A 17095-nucleotide genomic window follows, 5' to 3' on the forward strand; every position below is an offset into this window, starting at 1 on the left:
TTTACTAAAAATGTCTATTATGCCGGCCTCACTATATCAAGTTGAAAATGTCGATTCTGTCGACATTAAAATTTTTGTGATGACACTTTTGTTCACTAAAACATTTGTGAAAGACATTGTAGAAATGTTTATTCTGCCGGCTTTACTAAAAATGTCTATTCTGCCGGCCTCACTTTATCAAGTTGAAATAAAATATCACTCTCATTGCGGACCTTCTTCTCTCCTCTCCATTATCTCACTCCTCATTCATGTCCTTAGTATTTTCCTTTTAACAATGGTTTTGGACAGAGCTAATGTATCATCTCTCTTACAAATTAATTAATGACACAATTAATTAGTATATTGTTCTCTCTCTGTCTCAAGATGGGCTTCCAAGCCTTAAAATGTACTTCCCCAAAAAAATTAATGTTTGGTGAATGATCTTAAACTGAGCTATAAGTGCCGTACTTTAATGTAATTATTTGGTAAAGACTTGGTTCAAGATTTCGAATTTTCAATACTTGGTTGAGTTACTTGATGTGCTAGTTTGAATCTTGATAGAATTTACTCAAATGTTTTGAGCTGTTTGAATATGGAACGCAAATTGTGCAAATTTTGAATTAAATATGGTGGATATATTTTGCTTATTTAGATCCGACAATTGGAATGTTTTAAAAATGTTTGGTGAACTTTAAACAACCCTACCAACAAGTTGGTGGAATAAATTATTAATAATTTTTTTTTTCAATGATATTCCACCACTCTTCAACATTAAAATATATATATATATTTTGATAAGTCACTTCAACATTAAAATATTGAAATGTTGAAGTCAGTGGAATAACATTGATAAAAAAATTCAAATCGAGGCTGATTAAAACAAAAATGCGAGCTGTCCAGAGACCTACTTGTTTTTTTAATATATAAATTATTATATAATATGAATGTATATTGCACCCAATAATTGAAGCAAATATGCATTCATTATACATAGCCTTACTGTCCTATTGTCATTAGCGATATAGTGGTTGAAGTAGGAGAAATGATCCTTTTTTTAGATGACAAATTCATATATAATCAAATAATATGTATATGTTTCATAGTCTCATGAAAATAAAATAAAATTTGTCGCAGTCTGGATCAGAATTGCTCAATTGTCATTGTCTAGACCAGAATTGTTCTATTATGATGAGAAGTTGTTACATGCTTCTGGGCTAATTACGGACACACGTAAGTAATGCTGTCAAAAATGTGTAATCAGTTAATTGCTTACGTGTCCAATAATAAATGGTCAGAACCAATGATCCCGAGACCAATGATACTAACAATTTAATACTTCGTTTGGAGAATGCACCGTCGTTATTAGCTTAGTGTAGTAGAAGTACTTCACACATTTAGAAGAGTCCTTGTAGCATAGTCTTCCACTATCCATCATTTGCGATTCCAAAAGGGAGTCACAAGATGGTTCAATTTCGTATCTCCATTGACTTGATCTCAACTCCCAAGGTTCTATTTGGATTGAAGGATTTCAAATGTACGGATTTAAGTTTAACTATGTAAAAGATATAGCTTGATAGATTTGAGATGACTTCAAATGAATGTATTTGAGAGAATTATGACTGAATTTCATATAACAAAGTACAAGGAGTTATTTGAAATTTATTGATTCCATTCTTTTATCCAAATGGCCCCTAAATTAAGAACCAGATCCCATATCATGAATAAACTAGTAACATACCAATTGATCAGGGGTGTCAACACGAAACTGAATTCCGAATCCCATTGTTGATGAACTAGAAAGTCTCCAGAAAATAAAAGGCCGGTTACTTACCCAAAATTCTGAAAAGGGACTCGGGTTTCGTAATGAGACTGTAGTCTTCCCATCCAAATGTTTATCACCATAGAAATTCATATAACCAAGCTTAAGAATACTCATGGTTCAAAGTAAACCGATTGGAGGAACTGTAGTGCCCTGACACCGAAAAATGCACCAAACACCACTGGTTCAATTCAATTTTTGTACAAGCAATATGTATTCAACTCAACAAAGCCATTCTCCAATTATTTGGGGGAAGGGGTTTCAATGTCTCTCAATAACACCTACTTTTTGGAGAGGGGGTTTTCAAGGTCTCAAAATCGGCTTGGAAGACTAAAAAGTCGTTCCCCAAAAAAGGTGAATGTTTTTTTTTTTTTTTCCTTATGTAAGTACTCAAAAACACACACAAAATGCCCACTAAGGGTCACCTCCACTTTGAGGGAGGAGAGTATTACTAGCTGGCCTAGTGGTCTTTTACTGCACTTGATTGATTTCTTGTTTTGTATATGTTTCAAACTGACAAAATTACTGAAATTGGTAATCGAATCAATTGATTAAAGAATTGGGAATACACTGTTATATGTACATCAGAATAATGCTATTCTAGGAAACTAACTAATCCTGGAGATACACATTAATACATATAAAAAACTGATCCCTAGAAATCAGGGATTACAATAACTAATAAATCCCTAGCTATTAACAGCCTGTACACGATTGCCTTATACAAGGAAAGAATTGTATTTTCCCACACTCCCCTTCAAGCTGGTGAATGGATATCATCCATTCCAAGCTTGCTGGTTATTCTTTGAAAAATGGTACCAGGCAATCCTTTGGTAAGCACGTCTACTAGCTATTCTTCAATAGGAACAAAAGGAGTACAAATAAGGCCACTATCCAACTTCTCTTTAATAAAATGCCTATCCACTTCAATGTGTTTTGTGCGGTCATGTTGCACAGGATTGTGTGCAATATTGATGGTTGATTTATTATCACAGTAAAACTTCATTGGACCTTCCCATCTGACTCTCAGATCTTCCAAGATTATCCTTAGCCATAGCAGTTCATATATCCCGAGTGCCATCGTTCTAAATTCAGCTTCTGCACTGGACCTTGCAACCACATTCTGTTTTTTGCTCCTCCAAGTAACGAGGTTACCACCTACAAAGGTGCAATAGCCCGAGGTTGATCTTCTGTCAATCACGGATCCTGCATAATCCACATCTGTGTAGGGCTTCAAGAGTCGGTCCTTCCCCTTTCTTAAACAGAATTCCTCTTCCTGGTGTACCCTTCAAGTACTGCAGAATTCTATACACAGCTTTGAGATGTGATTCTTTGGGATTGTGCATGAATTGACTCACAAAACTCACAACATAAGCTATATCCGGCCTGGTATGTGACAAATAAATTAACTTCCCCACAAGTCTCTGAAAAGAGCCTTTATCCACAGCCATGTCTTCTAGAGCATCACAAAGTTTGCGGTTTGACTCCAAAGGTGTCTCAACTAGCTTACATCCTAGCTTGCCTGTATCAGCCAACAAGTCTAACACATATTTTTGTTGTGATATAAAAATTCCTTGCTGAGAGTGGGCTATTTCAATACCAAGAAAGTACTTCAGTTTTCTTAGCTCTTTGATCTCGAATTCCTTCATTAACTGTTTCTTCAAGCTCGTCATTCCTTCCAAGTCATCTCCTGTTACTATGATGTCATCCACATAGACCAACAATACTGTCACTCCCCCTGATGTTGAGTATTTTACAAACAATGTATGATCACCTTGACTTTGCTTATATCCCATACTCACCATCACTTTGGTAAATCTCCCAAACCAAGCTCTTGGGGATTGTTTCAGTCCATACAAAGCTTTTTTAAGCTTACATACCATTCCTTCCTTTTCATTTGAGCCAAACCCAGGCGAAATCTCCATATAGATCTCCTCCTCAAGATCGCCATGTAAGAAGGCATTCTTGACATCAAATTGCTGTAATCTCCAGCCAAAATTTGCAGCCACTGATAACAGGATTCTCACAGTATTCATCTTAGCAACTGGAGCAAAAGTCTCAAGATAATCTATGCCGTAGGTTTATGTATACCCTTTGGTAACTAATCTTGCCTTATACCTTTCCAAAGAGCCATCTGAGTTGTATTTGGTTGTGAACACCCATTTACACCCAACCGGCTTCTTCCCTCTAGGCAGTCGCACCAAGTCCCAAGTCTTGTTTTTCTCAAGTGCTTCCATCTCAACCTTCATAGCATTTTCCCAATTCTCATTTCCTAATGCATCGGATAAAGTTTTGGGAATAGGGACTGTATTTAAGCTAGTAAGAAAGGCCCTATGGTTATGGGAAAGATTCTTATATGACATGAATAGATAAAGAGGGTGTTTGGTACAAGTTTGAGTTCCTTTCCTAATTGCAATAGGGACATCATAATCATTTTGTTCAGAGGTTTCATTAGTGTTATCATTGGGTTGAGTAATTACCTCGACATTACTAGGAACAGATTTGGGTGATTGAACTTGCACAGGTTGAGAGATTGGTGGTCTTTTCATCAAGTAAATCTGCAATGGACAAGTAGAGTCTCGAGTTTGCTTCCCATGTAACACTCCTTGTGATTTGGCTCGGCTTCTGACCGTGTGTTTGGCTCGGACTGAATGTTTGGGAGTATGTTTGACTCGGATTGATGAGAGATAGGGGCTGGAAACTCAAGGAAAAAAAGATCCTTGTCCTTATCTTCTATGAAAGATGTCTCCCCCTGAAGATAGGACCGTTAAAGTACTGATCGTGTTTGACAAAAGTAACATCAGCAGACACATAAAATCTCCTTGTCGGACGATGATAGCATTTGTAGCCCTTTTGGTGGAGGAATAGCCAAGAAAGACACATTTGAGAGCTCGAGGATCAAGTTTTCCCATGTTTTGAGAATGCACATGAACAAAAGCAACACAACCAAATATCTTTGGAACAAGATTATAAGATGCGTTAAAATTGGGAAAGAACTGTGTAAGGACCTGCATTGGACTTTTAAAACCAAGGACTCTTGTAGGAAGCCGATTGATGAGATGAGCAGCGGTTAAAACAACCTTTCCCCAGTATTGTTTTGGAACATTTTTTTGGAACACGAAAGCTCTTGTAATATCGAGAAGGTGGCCATTCTTTCATTCAGCCACCCCATTTTGTTGAGGTGTGCTAACACAAGAGGATTCATGTATTATGGAGAGAATTTGATTAAAGTAGTCCTTAGCATTGTCAGATCGGAATCTCTTTATCCCAACACCAAACTGAGTTTTGACCATATTGAAAAAAATTGGAAACACAGAACTCACATCCGATTTATTTTTTAACAGAAAAATCCAAGACATACGAGTGCAATCATCAATAAATGAGACAAACCACCTTGCCCCAAAAACATTAGCAACAGTGGAAGGTCCCCAAATGTCATTGTGAATCAAGGTAAATGGAACAGAAGTTCTTTTATTGCTGATTTGAAAAGAAGTACGTTTGTGCTTTGCAAGTTCATATACATCGCAATGAAAATTTTCAATGGATAAACTTTTGAACAATGAAGGAAACATTATTTTGAGAACACTAAATGATGGGTGACCAAGACGAAGGTGTTGAAGCCATATCTTATCTTTATTGAATTTGAATGACTGAGAAAGAAATGATAATGGTGACAAACTCTCAACTCTATTTTGTCCATTTGATTCTTCAAGGTAGTATAGACCATCCCTCTCCCTAGCATGTCCAATCATCCTCTTCCTGCCCTGTTCCTGAAATTTACAACGGAGAGGATAAAACGTCACACTGCAATTAGAATCTGTAGTGAGTTTTTGGATTGACACAAGATTGGTGCATAGTTTTGGGACATGGAGTACATTCTTAAGTGTAAGGTGGTTATTCAAAAAAACATTTCCTTGACCAGCCACGGTAGTCACTGATCCATCAGCTATTATTATTTTCCTATTGCTAGGACAAGGGGTATATGAAATAAATTTTTTTGAGGAATGGGTTATGTGATCTGTAGCTCCTGAGTCAATGACCCTGGAGCTTGAGGAGACTATATCCGAAGCACTAAAAACATGAGAAGAGGGGGAAGGAGAGGAAATACCTGAGAACAAGTATCTGTTGTAGACGGTTTCTCCAACGTTCCCAATAGGCTCCTTAATTTCTCTATCTCTTCTTTGTTGAATTCGGCAGATGGGATTGAAAGATTGTCTTCACTGTTTGATTGTGTGGTTGCCACATGTGCCTTGCCCTGTCCTCTTGGCTGTCCACTCTTTTCTGACCAAGCTTTGTTCACAGTTTGAGGCTTGCCATGGAGCTTCCAACACTTCTCCTTCGTATAGCGAGATTTTTTGCAGTATGTACACCACAGAGAATCCTTGTTGAATGGCCTTGACATATCAGTTTTCCTATTGCCTTTTCCAAAACGCTGTTCGGAGCCATAATTCTTCACAGCCATGTTTTTTGACACTAAGGCCGAACTCTCTACTGTGTGAGTTTCAATCATAACACCCCTTCTTCCTTCCTCAGCAAGAACAATTGCAATTGCCTCATTTAAGGTTGGCAGATCTTCTTTTCCAAGTATTTGCACTCTTACAGTATCAAATTCGATGTTTAAACCTGCAAGAAAATCATAAATTTTGTCCTTTTCAACAAACCTCTTAAGGATAGTTGCATTTTCACTGCACTTCATCTGAATGCATTGATAATGATCCATCTCCTACAATAGACCCTTCAAGAGGTTGGAATATTCGGTGACTGACCGATTACCCTGTTTGGTAGCGGAGATTTTGGTCTTGATGTCATAGATCTGTGCAGCATCACGTACTTTGGAATAGGTCTGCTTGACTGCTTCCTATATCTCCTTAGCCATGCTAAAAAACATACAAGTGTCGCTGATTTCTGGTAACATAGAGTTTCATAACCAGGACATAACCATAGAGTCTTGTTCATCCCAAGCATCAAACTTAAGATCCTCCTTCTTTGGACCATTACCAAGCAAGTGGCTCAGTTTCCCTCTTCCCTTCAAGAACGTGCGGACCATTTGAGACCACTTCAGATAATTTTTCCCGTTCAACCTATACGCCGCCTGGATATTCTGCAATTCTCCTGTTGGGACAGAGCCGTTGCTTCCAATTACAGGGATCTCTGATGTGTCGCTGGTTTCGGTGGATACTGACATGGTTTAGAGAGAGGTAAAATCCATAGGTTTGATAACACCGGATTTTCACAGAACAAGAACACGAAGAAAAGGACTAGCAAAGAAGGCCAAGAGAAGAAGATTACCCAGAAAACGAGCCTAAGCTCTAATACCATGACAAAATTACTGAAATTGGTAATCGAATCAATTGATTAAAGAATTGGGAATACACTGTTATATGGACATCAGAATAATGCTATTCTAGGAAACTAACTAATCCTGGAGATACACGTTAATACATAAAAAAAACTGATCCCTAGAAATTAGGGATTACAATAACTAATAAATCCCTTGCTATTAACAGCCTATGCACGATTTCCTTATACAAGGGAAGAATCGTATTTTCCCACACAAACCAATATTCACAATATTCATTGATATTTATTCTAGAGTTCCATGTGGTCATCTACGAATTTTAATAATTGGGTTTAACGATTACCATGGATGCTGGTGACTATACTATTCATCCTATATGGTTTAGAATCATTCTCAGATTTGCAGTTAAAGGAACATATAGCTTGAACAAGTAATACAACCTATACAAATGATTTTAAGGTTAGCTTCATAGATCAATACAACTATCAGCTTTCAAAAGAAAAAGCACCTCAGCTAGGGGGTGTTGACATCCCAGGGAAATTGAATGAGGAAAAAAGCACTTATGAGAACAGGGCCATGTAAGAAAGTGCAAACCAGCATGACAACCGATGGTATCTCTCTTTTTTGTTTTTTTTTTTTTTTTGTTGTAAGTAATGACAGTCTTGTGTTTCTGCTATTATGTTGTTGAATGTCATTCATAATGATGGATTTGCTAAGAAAATTATATATATAACACAAAAAAGAATGACAACTAACTCACAAATCAATCTAACCAATCCCCTAAAGTTTTAAAGCAATACTTTGGACTTCAATGTGCAAAATAACGGTACTGACCTTTTCAGAGCTACATGCAAGTCATTCTCTTCCATGTAACTGAAAGCCTCATCAAACGCAAACTTGTTCTTCAACAGATCAACCTTATTCAAAATAAAAGCAAAACTAAAAGGTCAGCTATTGTTAAGGATTTAATCATCCAATTTTTTGTCCCAAAATAAAATAAAATAATGAAAGATCAAATTATTGAAAGCTAAAGCATTTGTATTTGGATACTCCATTCAGTTTGAATTCTGTCAATCTAGTTTCTATTGTTCTATTACAGGGATGTAGCAGTTTAGTTTTTTACTCCTGAATTTTGAGTGATAGATTGTAAATAAATGGATTTCTATTATCTCAATGAGGTAGCTAGGATTTCAAATTCAACAATATCCTTTGATGGATTTGAGAGCTTCATTTTGAATGATTATATAATATACATGACAGGATGAGGATACACACATTAATTAACGAAGATTGTCAATATGTACAAGACAGTATGAGGATACACATGCTTAATGAAGACTGTCAAATATGTAACTGAAGCATTACCTTGAAGATATCCAACAAAGCATCCACCAAGAAATGGCTAGTGAAAAAGATGAAATGCTACTGATATAAGAATCGCCTTTTCTTTACTTCCAGCACTTCCAACAATATGGCACCCCATCAACTTTGAAAACTGTCCAACGAGCTGACCAATTGCACCAAATGCTGCAAAGAAAAATACATATTCACCTTTCTTAGGAGTACAAATCTTATAAAAACCAGCATAAGCAGTCATTCCGGGCATACTTAATAAGAAATAAATGCAAGAAAATTAGACGGGGAATTAGAAATATTAATGACATAACTATGAGAAAGATGAATAAATTAGACAAGGAATTCTGACACTGTGATACAGAGATATTTACAATTAATTAAAAGCTTAACCCTAGTGGTGTGTTCTCTACTTTTAAAGTGGAACGTTGAGGGTTCAAGTCCCCATAAAGGGGCAATTGTGGGTGCATGAGTGTGACAAACTTGCCAAAAAAAGAAAGAAGAAAAGAATATATATAATGAGTACTACTAATGTACCAGAAGTAAATTGAGGACTAAAATCATTAGAACAATGAAAAAAAAAGGGAGGTCCTCAAATAAGCTAACCTCCAACTTCAGTCTATTTGAGACTTCTAAAAGGGAGTTGCAACATGGTCAAATTTTAAATTTCAAATAGCACCAATGCAACTAATGCTAACAATTCAACACATTGACTATGTTCTCTCCAAACTGGCATTTAAAACAAGATATGTATCCATATCAGCTATAACTAGGAAATCATCAACCGATCAGTGTTCTCAAGTTAAAATGAAAATTCCACCTTCAATGGCCACTATAGCAAGAACTTCGAAGGCCTGTCATACAGGCATTGGGATTTAAATCTTAATGACAAAAGGTTAGATACCTACCCAGAATTCCTGTATAGTATGAGAAAGGTACATCAATATGTTCAATCTTGAAAAGGGAACTGTACTCTTCCCATCCAGTTGTCCAGTATCCAAAACTTTTGCTACTCCATACCCAGTTATCACCTGCAATATTTTCACCATGAAAATTCATATATACAAGATTAAGAATCTGCAGCATGTCAATCAAAGTGAATATTCATGCAAGCTACAGGTAGTTTCATAATTTGAGTCATTTCAACAATTTAAACTCTATCCATCTACCTTTCTATCTATGATTTTATCAATTAAAGACTTTGAGCACCATGTGAGCTTCCTCTTGATATTTGCTTGTAAGGTAAAGTCAACCAAATTTGACTCTTAAAAGTAATATTTGATGGGACATTGGAATGAAACAGTAACAATTGAATATAATACGCAAGGATCGTCCTGATCAGTTAGAGCTCACCCAGACCTAGAGGGGGTGTGAATGGGTCTTGGTGAAACATTTTAGCAATTTAAAATTCAATTACTGATTAACCTTTACTCTAGTTAAAATTGTTTTTATATCAAACAAATAAATGCTTGCAGATATAAATAAACGAAACAGTAAAAGCAATATTAAAGCAGTGAAATGCACACCAGATTTTAAAATGGAAAAGCCACAAAGCACACACACATACATATACCCATATGAATACATGTGTGTGTATACAAAGAGTAAATGTTAGATTTATGCTTTAGAAAGGCATATAGGAAATAGCAAATGCAGTGACCCAGAGTTTCCCTTTCATTTGTCTAACTGGACTTAGTATCCAACCGAAACAGACTTGCATAGAAGAAGGAATAGGAACAAATTTAGATAGAATCGAATGAATACGAGATAGAAAATGAGATAAGGCCAAGAGAGGAGAGAACCTGCGAAAGTTCATAAATTCAGAACATAGAATTTGTACAGAGGGTGAAACAGTAAATAAATTTTAATTCTGCCACACTGAGAAGTGATTTTTGTAACCAATCTAATAGGCAAGAAATGATCACAAGGGCAAATTCTGAATTCAGAACAGTGTTATGAAAAAAGGATCAAATAGGAGTTTATGAGAACAAGAGAAAATTAATGACAAGAAAAATAAAATAGGCACACACACAAATGAGAAAAGGATTTATACGTGGGTCAACCTCATGAATAGGGTTTCGTCCACGGGCGATGATGATTCGTATCACTATAAAGAAGAAGATTACAAACTGAAGAACGTTTTGATTCTTCCCCACAATAATCTCTCTTCTCACACCTCTAACTCACCAACAAAGAAGACTCACACAACACTCTCAAGAAATACCCAAATAGTATATGGTTTACACAAAGAGAAAAACCCACCCAAAGACAAGCGTCAAATGTCACTTGAAGATTGCACACACAAAAGGATTTTCTCACATACACAAAACCAATATACTCTCTTGATCCGAATGCTGCAGACATAAGCAGTCATTCCAAGCATACAAAAAAAGAAACAAATTCAAAAAAATTAGATGGGGCATTAGAAATATTATTAACATAACTATGAGAAGGACGTATCTAATTCAGATACTCTGTGATGCTGACATATTTACAATTAACCAAAAGCTTAGCTCTAGTGGTATGTTGTCTTCTTTTAAAGTGGAATGTTGATAGTTAAAGTCCCATAAAGAGGCAATTTCTGGTGCATGCGTGTGACATACTTACCACAAAAAAAGGAATATTATAATAATTATTATTAATGTACTAGAAATAAAATGGGGACTTCAATCATTAGAACAACTAAAAAGGGGAGGTCCTCAAATAACCTAACTTCACCCTATTTGAGACTTGCAAAAGGGAGTTGTAACATGGTCAACTTCACTGTATTCAACATATTAACTATGTCCTCTAGAAACTGACACCATGAAAAGTCTGCTAGACCCTGCCTTGAATCAGTTATCCAAATCATTTTCTTTCTATTCCACAATTTTAAACAATTATTTCACAACAATTACAAGAATGACAGTTCTATTTTTCTTTTTGTTAGATGATATATTTTTCCCCTTACATTTTTAAGTTAACAGATTAGGTAAAACCTAAAATTTCACAAGGTGGTTCATAAAAGTAAAAATAATAATTAAGCTAACAAAACGTCTCACCTTTTAGATTTAAACAAATACGAATAGGAAAAAGAAGAAGGCTGTAAAACTAATCCAATAATAAGCTCATCAAGGTGCCCCATAATACATGCAGAAACTGATCAGTGAGATAGTTCATGAGAAGGTCAAAGAGAAACAATAAGATTATGGGGAAGGACAAATACAAAAGTATCGATCTTCTTTCTATATCTACAAGACTACATTAATGGAAATTGCACAAGCAAAAAACATTTATATATACGTGTGTATGTGTGTGTGTATATATATATATATATAAATGGGAAACAAAGAAGAAGAGGAAGAAAGAAGTACAAGACGAGAAAATAATTACTGAGTTGTTGCAATCTTATTTATATTTGTAGCAATGGTCCTCCAGTCTTGTGTACCTGTCCCATAAATAAAAAAATCAATTGAGCTTAAATAAAGAGAGTGACACTGAACAAGAAGAGAAAATAATAAGATACAATTTTATGGTTTTTTTTAAAAAAATCAGATCAGAAAGTATTTACCTTGTATGTCAGGCTTCTCGTTCAATAGGAACAACTGGGATGTGAGCAATCTTTGGCCAATCTTCCCTGTTTCTTTCTGACATCTATCATATAAAACTTGAGCACATGATTCAATTTCGAGTTCTTGAAATGCAGCAAGCCGGTGCATTCCTTCCAGCAGTGATGTCAATTTGGGGTTGCCTTCAATGGAAAGTCGTTCAAGTGATGAGAGGTTGCCTATCCACTCGGGCAAAGCCATCAAATTGTCACACTCTTCAATATATAGTTGTTGGAGAGTGGTAACATGTTGAAGCCCCACAGGAAGAGATACCAACTTTGGAACATTTTGAATAAGGAGATACGTGAGGTTCTTGAGGCCTTGAAATTGCATGCCGTCATCATCATCTAACAGCTCAAGCTGTTGGCAGTTGCAGATAGACAAGGAATGGAGGGCGGTGAGATGTCGCAGTCCTCCTGACAGAGAGGTTAGTCTTCCATAAATCCTAATCTCAAGCTCCTGGAGAGAAGTGAGGCTTTGAAACAGCTCCTCAGGCAGAGTAACTAGATCCTCAATTGAACCTAAAACTAATTTGGAAAGAGGAGAAGGCAAAGAAGGTAAAAGAAGACGAGTTTGAAACTGTCGTGGTACTGGTAGAGATTGTTGGGGACACCATCATCATTAACTGTTGTTGCACTAGCTTCTCGCTGACCCAAAGGAGTCGTAAGGTTTCAAGACAAGATTGCAAAAAAGGCACCGATGCCAGATTAAGGCAATCCCAGATGCTTAATTTGGAAAGAGAAGGAAATGATGATAAAAGCTGATGATGATGTTGGTGTTGGGCTGGTGAACAAGTTGTGGTTGCAGTTGCTTCTTGGTCTGCTTCATTCCTCCACCATCCCTTCAATTTAGGCAACTCACTGAATTCAAGTTCTTTGAGCGATGGGAAGAATGTTGAAGAGAGGCAGTCGTAGTCACCATTGCCAGTATGGTTGTCTATGTACTCCAAGGATTCCATGTTTTGAACACTAAGAAATTGGAGAGAAGGAAGTTACCCAAATGGTGCAAGATGTTTCCATCTGTAACAATAGGATATATCAATTCTGACGAGATTTGGGAATGATAGAAGCTGTTGTTGCTATTGGGCTGCTCCTTCTTCTTCTGCTTCGCTCCTCCACCATCCCTTCAAATTAGGCAACCTCGAGAGTTGGAGTTCTTTCAGCGAAGGGAAGGATGTTGATGTTGCTGATGAAGAGAGGCATTCATTGCCAGTACGCATGTCGTCTATGTACTCCAAGGATTTCATGGATTCAACACTAAGAAATTGGAGAGAAGGAAGTTGCCCAAATGGTGGAAGATGTTTACATCCCTTACAGTAGGACATATAAATTCGGACTAGATTTGGAAGGGATAACCTAATTTCGCCAACCATCATCCAAGTTGGGAAACTCACTCCCGGATAAAACTCTATTTGCAGCTTCTTTAAATTTGGGTATGGACATAGGGCTTCCAACAATTCCAACTGCCTAACATTTAATACCAGCTCCTTAAGGTATTCTGTAGTCCTCAAGTAGTTTGTCCCCTGTATTATTCCCTGTGCTGTTGCTCTTTTAGAAGACAGGTGGACAAATGAATCCCTACGTCGAAGAGCAATTTTTAACCTTCCCCGCAAATTGCTTAGACTATGCAATTCACTTAATCGGCTATTTGAATCCGTTGCAAACAATGTTAATGTCAAAAGAGACATCAACTCACCCAATCCATTCAGCTTGCTAGTTAAGGTGTTAGAAATATGTTTAAAATTCATTTATGACATGGCAAGTGTGATGGTGAAGCTTCCAAATTAGCTTCCAAAGGAAGCTTTGAAATTCCTGGGCAACAAGAGTAATTCTTGGGCAGCAAGTGTCATTTGGCTTCCAAAAGAAGCTTTGAAATATACTTGGACACCAAGTATTTTTGGGCTATATATAGCCTTGCACACATTTGATGAAGGCATCCGAAAGGCATCCAAGAGTAAGACAATATTCGGATCAAGAGAGTATATTGGTTTTGTATGTGTGAGAAAATCCTTTTGTGTGTACAATCTTCAAGAGAGTTGAAGTTTGTATTTGGGTGGGTTTTTCTCTTTGTGTAAACCATATACTATTTGGGGTATTTCTTGAGTGTTGAGTGAGTCTTCTTTGTTGGTGAGTGAGTGGTGTGAGAAGAGAGATTATTGTGAGGAAGAACCAAAACGTTCTTCAGTTTGTAATCTTCTTCTTTATAATGATACAAATCATCATCGCCCGTAGACGTAACCCTATTTGTGAGGGTGAACCACGTATAAATCCTTGTCTCGTTTGTGTGTGCCTATTTATTTTCTTGTCATTAATTTTTCTCTTGTTCTCATAAACTCCTATTCGATCCTTATTTCATAACATAAGGCATCACAGTCGTCAAGCTCAAGATGTTTAAGAATGGCCAATCTTTTAAAATCTCTTGGCAATTCTTTAAGACGCTCACATCCATTGAGTTTTAAGGTTTGCAAATTTGGCAAAGTCTTGATACCACGATTTCTAAGCAGATCAAGATATCTTAAATGTTTCATCTTGCTTATGCAACTTGGCACAATCTTAATATCTGCGGAGTGCAAATCCAATACACGAAACCTTCTAAACGTTGAAAGAATCCCTTCAGAAATTAAATTATCAAAAATTACAACATTTTCAACATTCAAAATAAATGTCTGTACCTTGGTAGCTTTAACCAACTGGGTTAAAATTTTTCGTAATGAATTTACATCAGAATCAAGTGACACTTGCCGAGTTCTTTCAGTAATATTTTCTACATTCAAATTCACCATGGAAAATCTGGCCCTCACAACTAATTGTGCAAGATCATGGACAAAATCATGCATATTACAACTTATCACATCACCCCATTCATTTATTTCAACATCTTGAAAAAGGGATCTCCTCACTAAGTTCATAAAATACAAATCACCTACATCCTCCAAATGTTGATTTTCATACATTGGCCGAATGAATCCCTCTGCAATCCATAATTCGATTAATTTTTGCTTTTCAATTTTTTGATCTTTCAAATACAAAGAACAAAAAGCTTTTCATCTCTTCAGATGTGAAGGAAGGTAATCATAACTAAACTTTAGTATCGGCAAAATAACATCCTCTTCTTCAACTATTTTTGACAAATCATTATTTTTGAAAAGCAACCACTCATCATAGAGTATAGTAGGCTTCCTAAAGCCCTTACGGCAAGAAGGACTCCCTTACACTTCTGAACAATTTCCTTGCCAATTGTTACTTGAAATGTATTCTCCGGCTCTTTCCCTTGTTTGAATGCCATTTTCTTAAATAAAGACCAAGACTCCTCCTTAGACAAGCCTTTTAAAAAATATGGTGAATTTGTACCTGTAACATTTGCAACTAACTCAGTACGAGTAGTTACTAAGATCTTACTTCCCCTCAAACTACTCAACAACAAATCTATTAATTTTAACCATTCGTCGCGGTTCTCATTCCACACATCATCCAACACAAGTAAATATTTCTTTCCATGAATTTCTTTACTAAGCATTTCTTGCAATTTATCCATCGAAAGGTTTTAAGGCATTTTGCCTGTTGCAGACTGTATGATCTTTTCTGCAATTAACTTCACATCAAAGACATCAGAGACACAGACCCACATCTTAAGTTGAAAATGTTTAGTGACCCTCTCATCATTGTATACCAATTGTGCAAATGCGGTCTTTCCTAGTCCCCCAATTCCAACTATTGCAATAACTGACACATTCTCATCTGGAACGTTGCTTTCCCATAAAAGTTGGACAATTGCCATTTTATCACCATCCCTCCCGATAACAGTTTCGGCATGAACACAAGAGTGGCTCTCCTCCCACTTACTATTCTCAACTATAGGCCGTTCAGTGAGGTGGAACTTTTTCTTGTTTTCGGCAATTGCATTTAGTCTCTCATTAATGGCCTTAATATCATGAGCCAACTTACTACGGAAAATAAGCTGATTCAAGCATGAGAAGAAATTGTGTACCTTCTTGAGCCTTGTGTTCCGAGTCATAACCTGACTGCGGATAGCTTGGGTGGAGAAGTCGTCAAGCAAGTCATTAGCATCATAAAATGCATCATTGAGTTTTTCAAGCCAGTCAGCAACCTCATGGTTTGTGGCTTGCTGCTCCTCTGCATCAACAAGTACTGATCCGATTGTGGAAACCGTGTCTCTGAGTTTGTCAAGTTCATCCTTGACGCCCCACACAAGTCCCATCTCTTGGAGAAAGAAAACCCAACCCAACTTCTTCACAATCTCAGTAAGAAGTGCTTCTTCCATATTTTTGGAAGAGATGATCAATAGTTTCTTTGTGCAGCAGTAGAATGAGCCCCTTGATGAAATTGAAAGGATTGAGAAAAACTGAATGTATAAGTATATAAATAATCAGCTAATATGTATAAGTGTCATAGTCTGGACCAGAATTGTTGCATTGTCATAGTCTAGACCAGAATTGCTCTATTGTCATTGTCTGGACCAGAGTCGCTCTATTGTCATAGTCTGAACTAAAATTAATCACTATATGATAGTTGGTACTAAAAATTTAGTTGGCACTTTTAACCTTGGCAGTGGTAATAAAAATTTATTTGTTTGAAATGACAAGAAAATCTCTTTGGAGTTGGCAGATGTGGACCCAGATGTCTGGGAGAGTAATGAGTATGTACTGAAATGTAAAAGAAACAGTCTTCAATGGTCATCACTCACAAGTTGTTTGGTTCTCAAATTTTCTAGCACCCACCCCATGTGGGATGGACCGTATAGTTGTTTGCCGCATACTTCACTCATGTCATTTACAGTGTACTAAAAAATCTTGTATATACAGTACTTTGTTTGAAGAATGCAAACGGTTATTTATGGATCTCAATACGTTTTACTTTTAAGTAATGAGTATTGCACATTCGAAGTAATAAGTATTACCAACTGGAAGTGATTATATTATACTTTCAAAGTAATATATTGCACTTTCGAAATAATAAATGATGTATTCTTGTCTACAAAAAAAAAAAAAAAAAAATAGGTGTTACATCCTTTGAGAGTTGTGATTTTTTTAAATGATTC

At 36.5% G+C, this 17095-nt stretch overlaps 1 protein-coding gene across 1 annotated transcript; it reads right to left on the reverse strand.

Annotated features, from left to right (window-relative positions):
- Positions 1-15139: 15139 nt before the first annotated feature.
- On the reverse strand, positions 15140-16318 carry LOC132275905 (putative disease resistance protein RGA3). Its single transcript, XM_059777102.1, has one exon. The coding sequence runs from the start codon at positions 16316-16318 to the stop codon at positions 15581-15583; it is 738 nt and encodes a 245-aa protein (XP_059633085.1). The 3' UTR covers positions 15140-15580.
- Positions 16319-17095: the final 777 nt, after the last annotated feature.

This window comes from Cornus florida, unplaced genomic scaffold, assembly GCF_030987335.1.
Source record: "Cornus florida cultivar Cherokee Brave unplaced genomic scaffold, ASM3098733v1 CherokeeBrave_3.0.0_Hap2_Chr01, whole genome shotgun sequence".
Lineage (NCBI taxonomy): Eukaryota > Viridiplantae > Streptophyta > Magnoliopsida > Cornales > Cornaceae > Cornus > Cornus florida.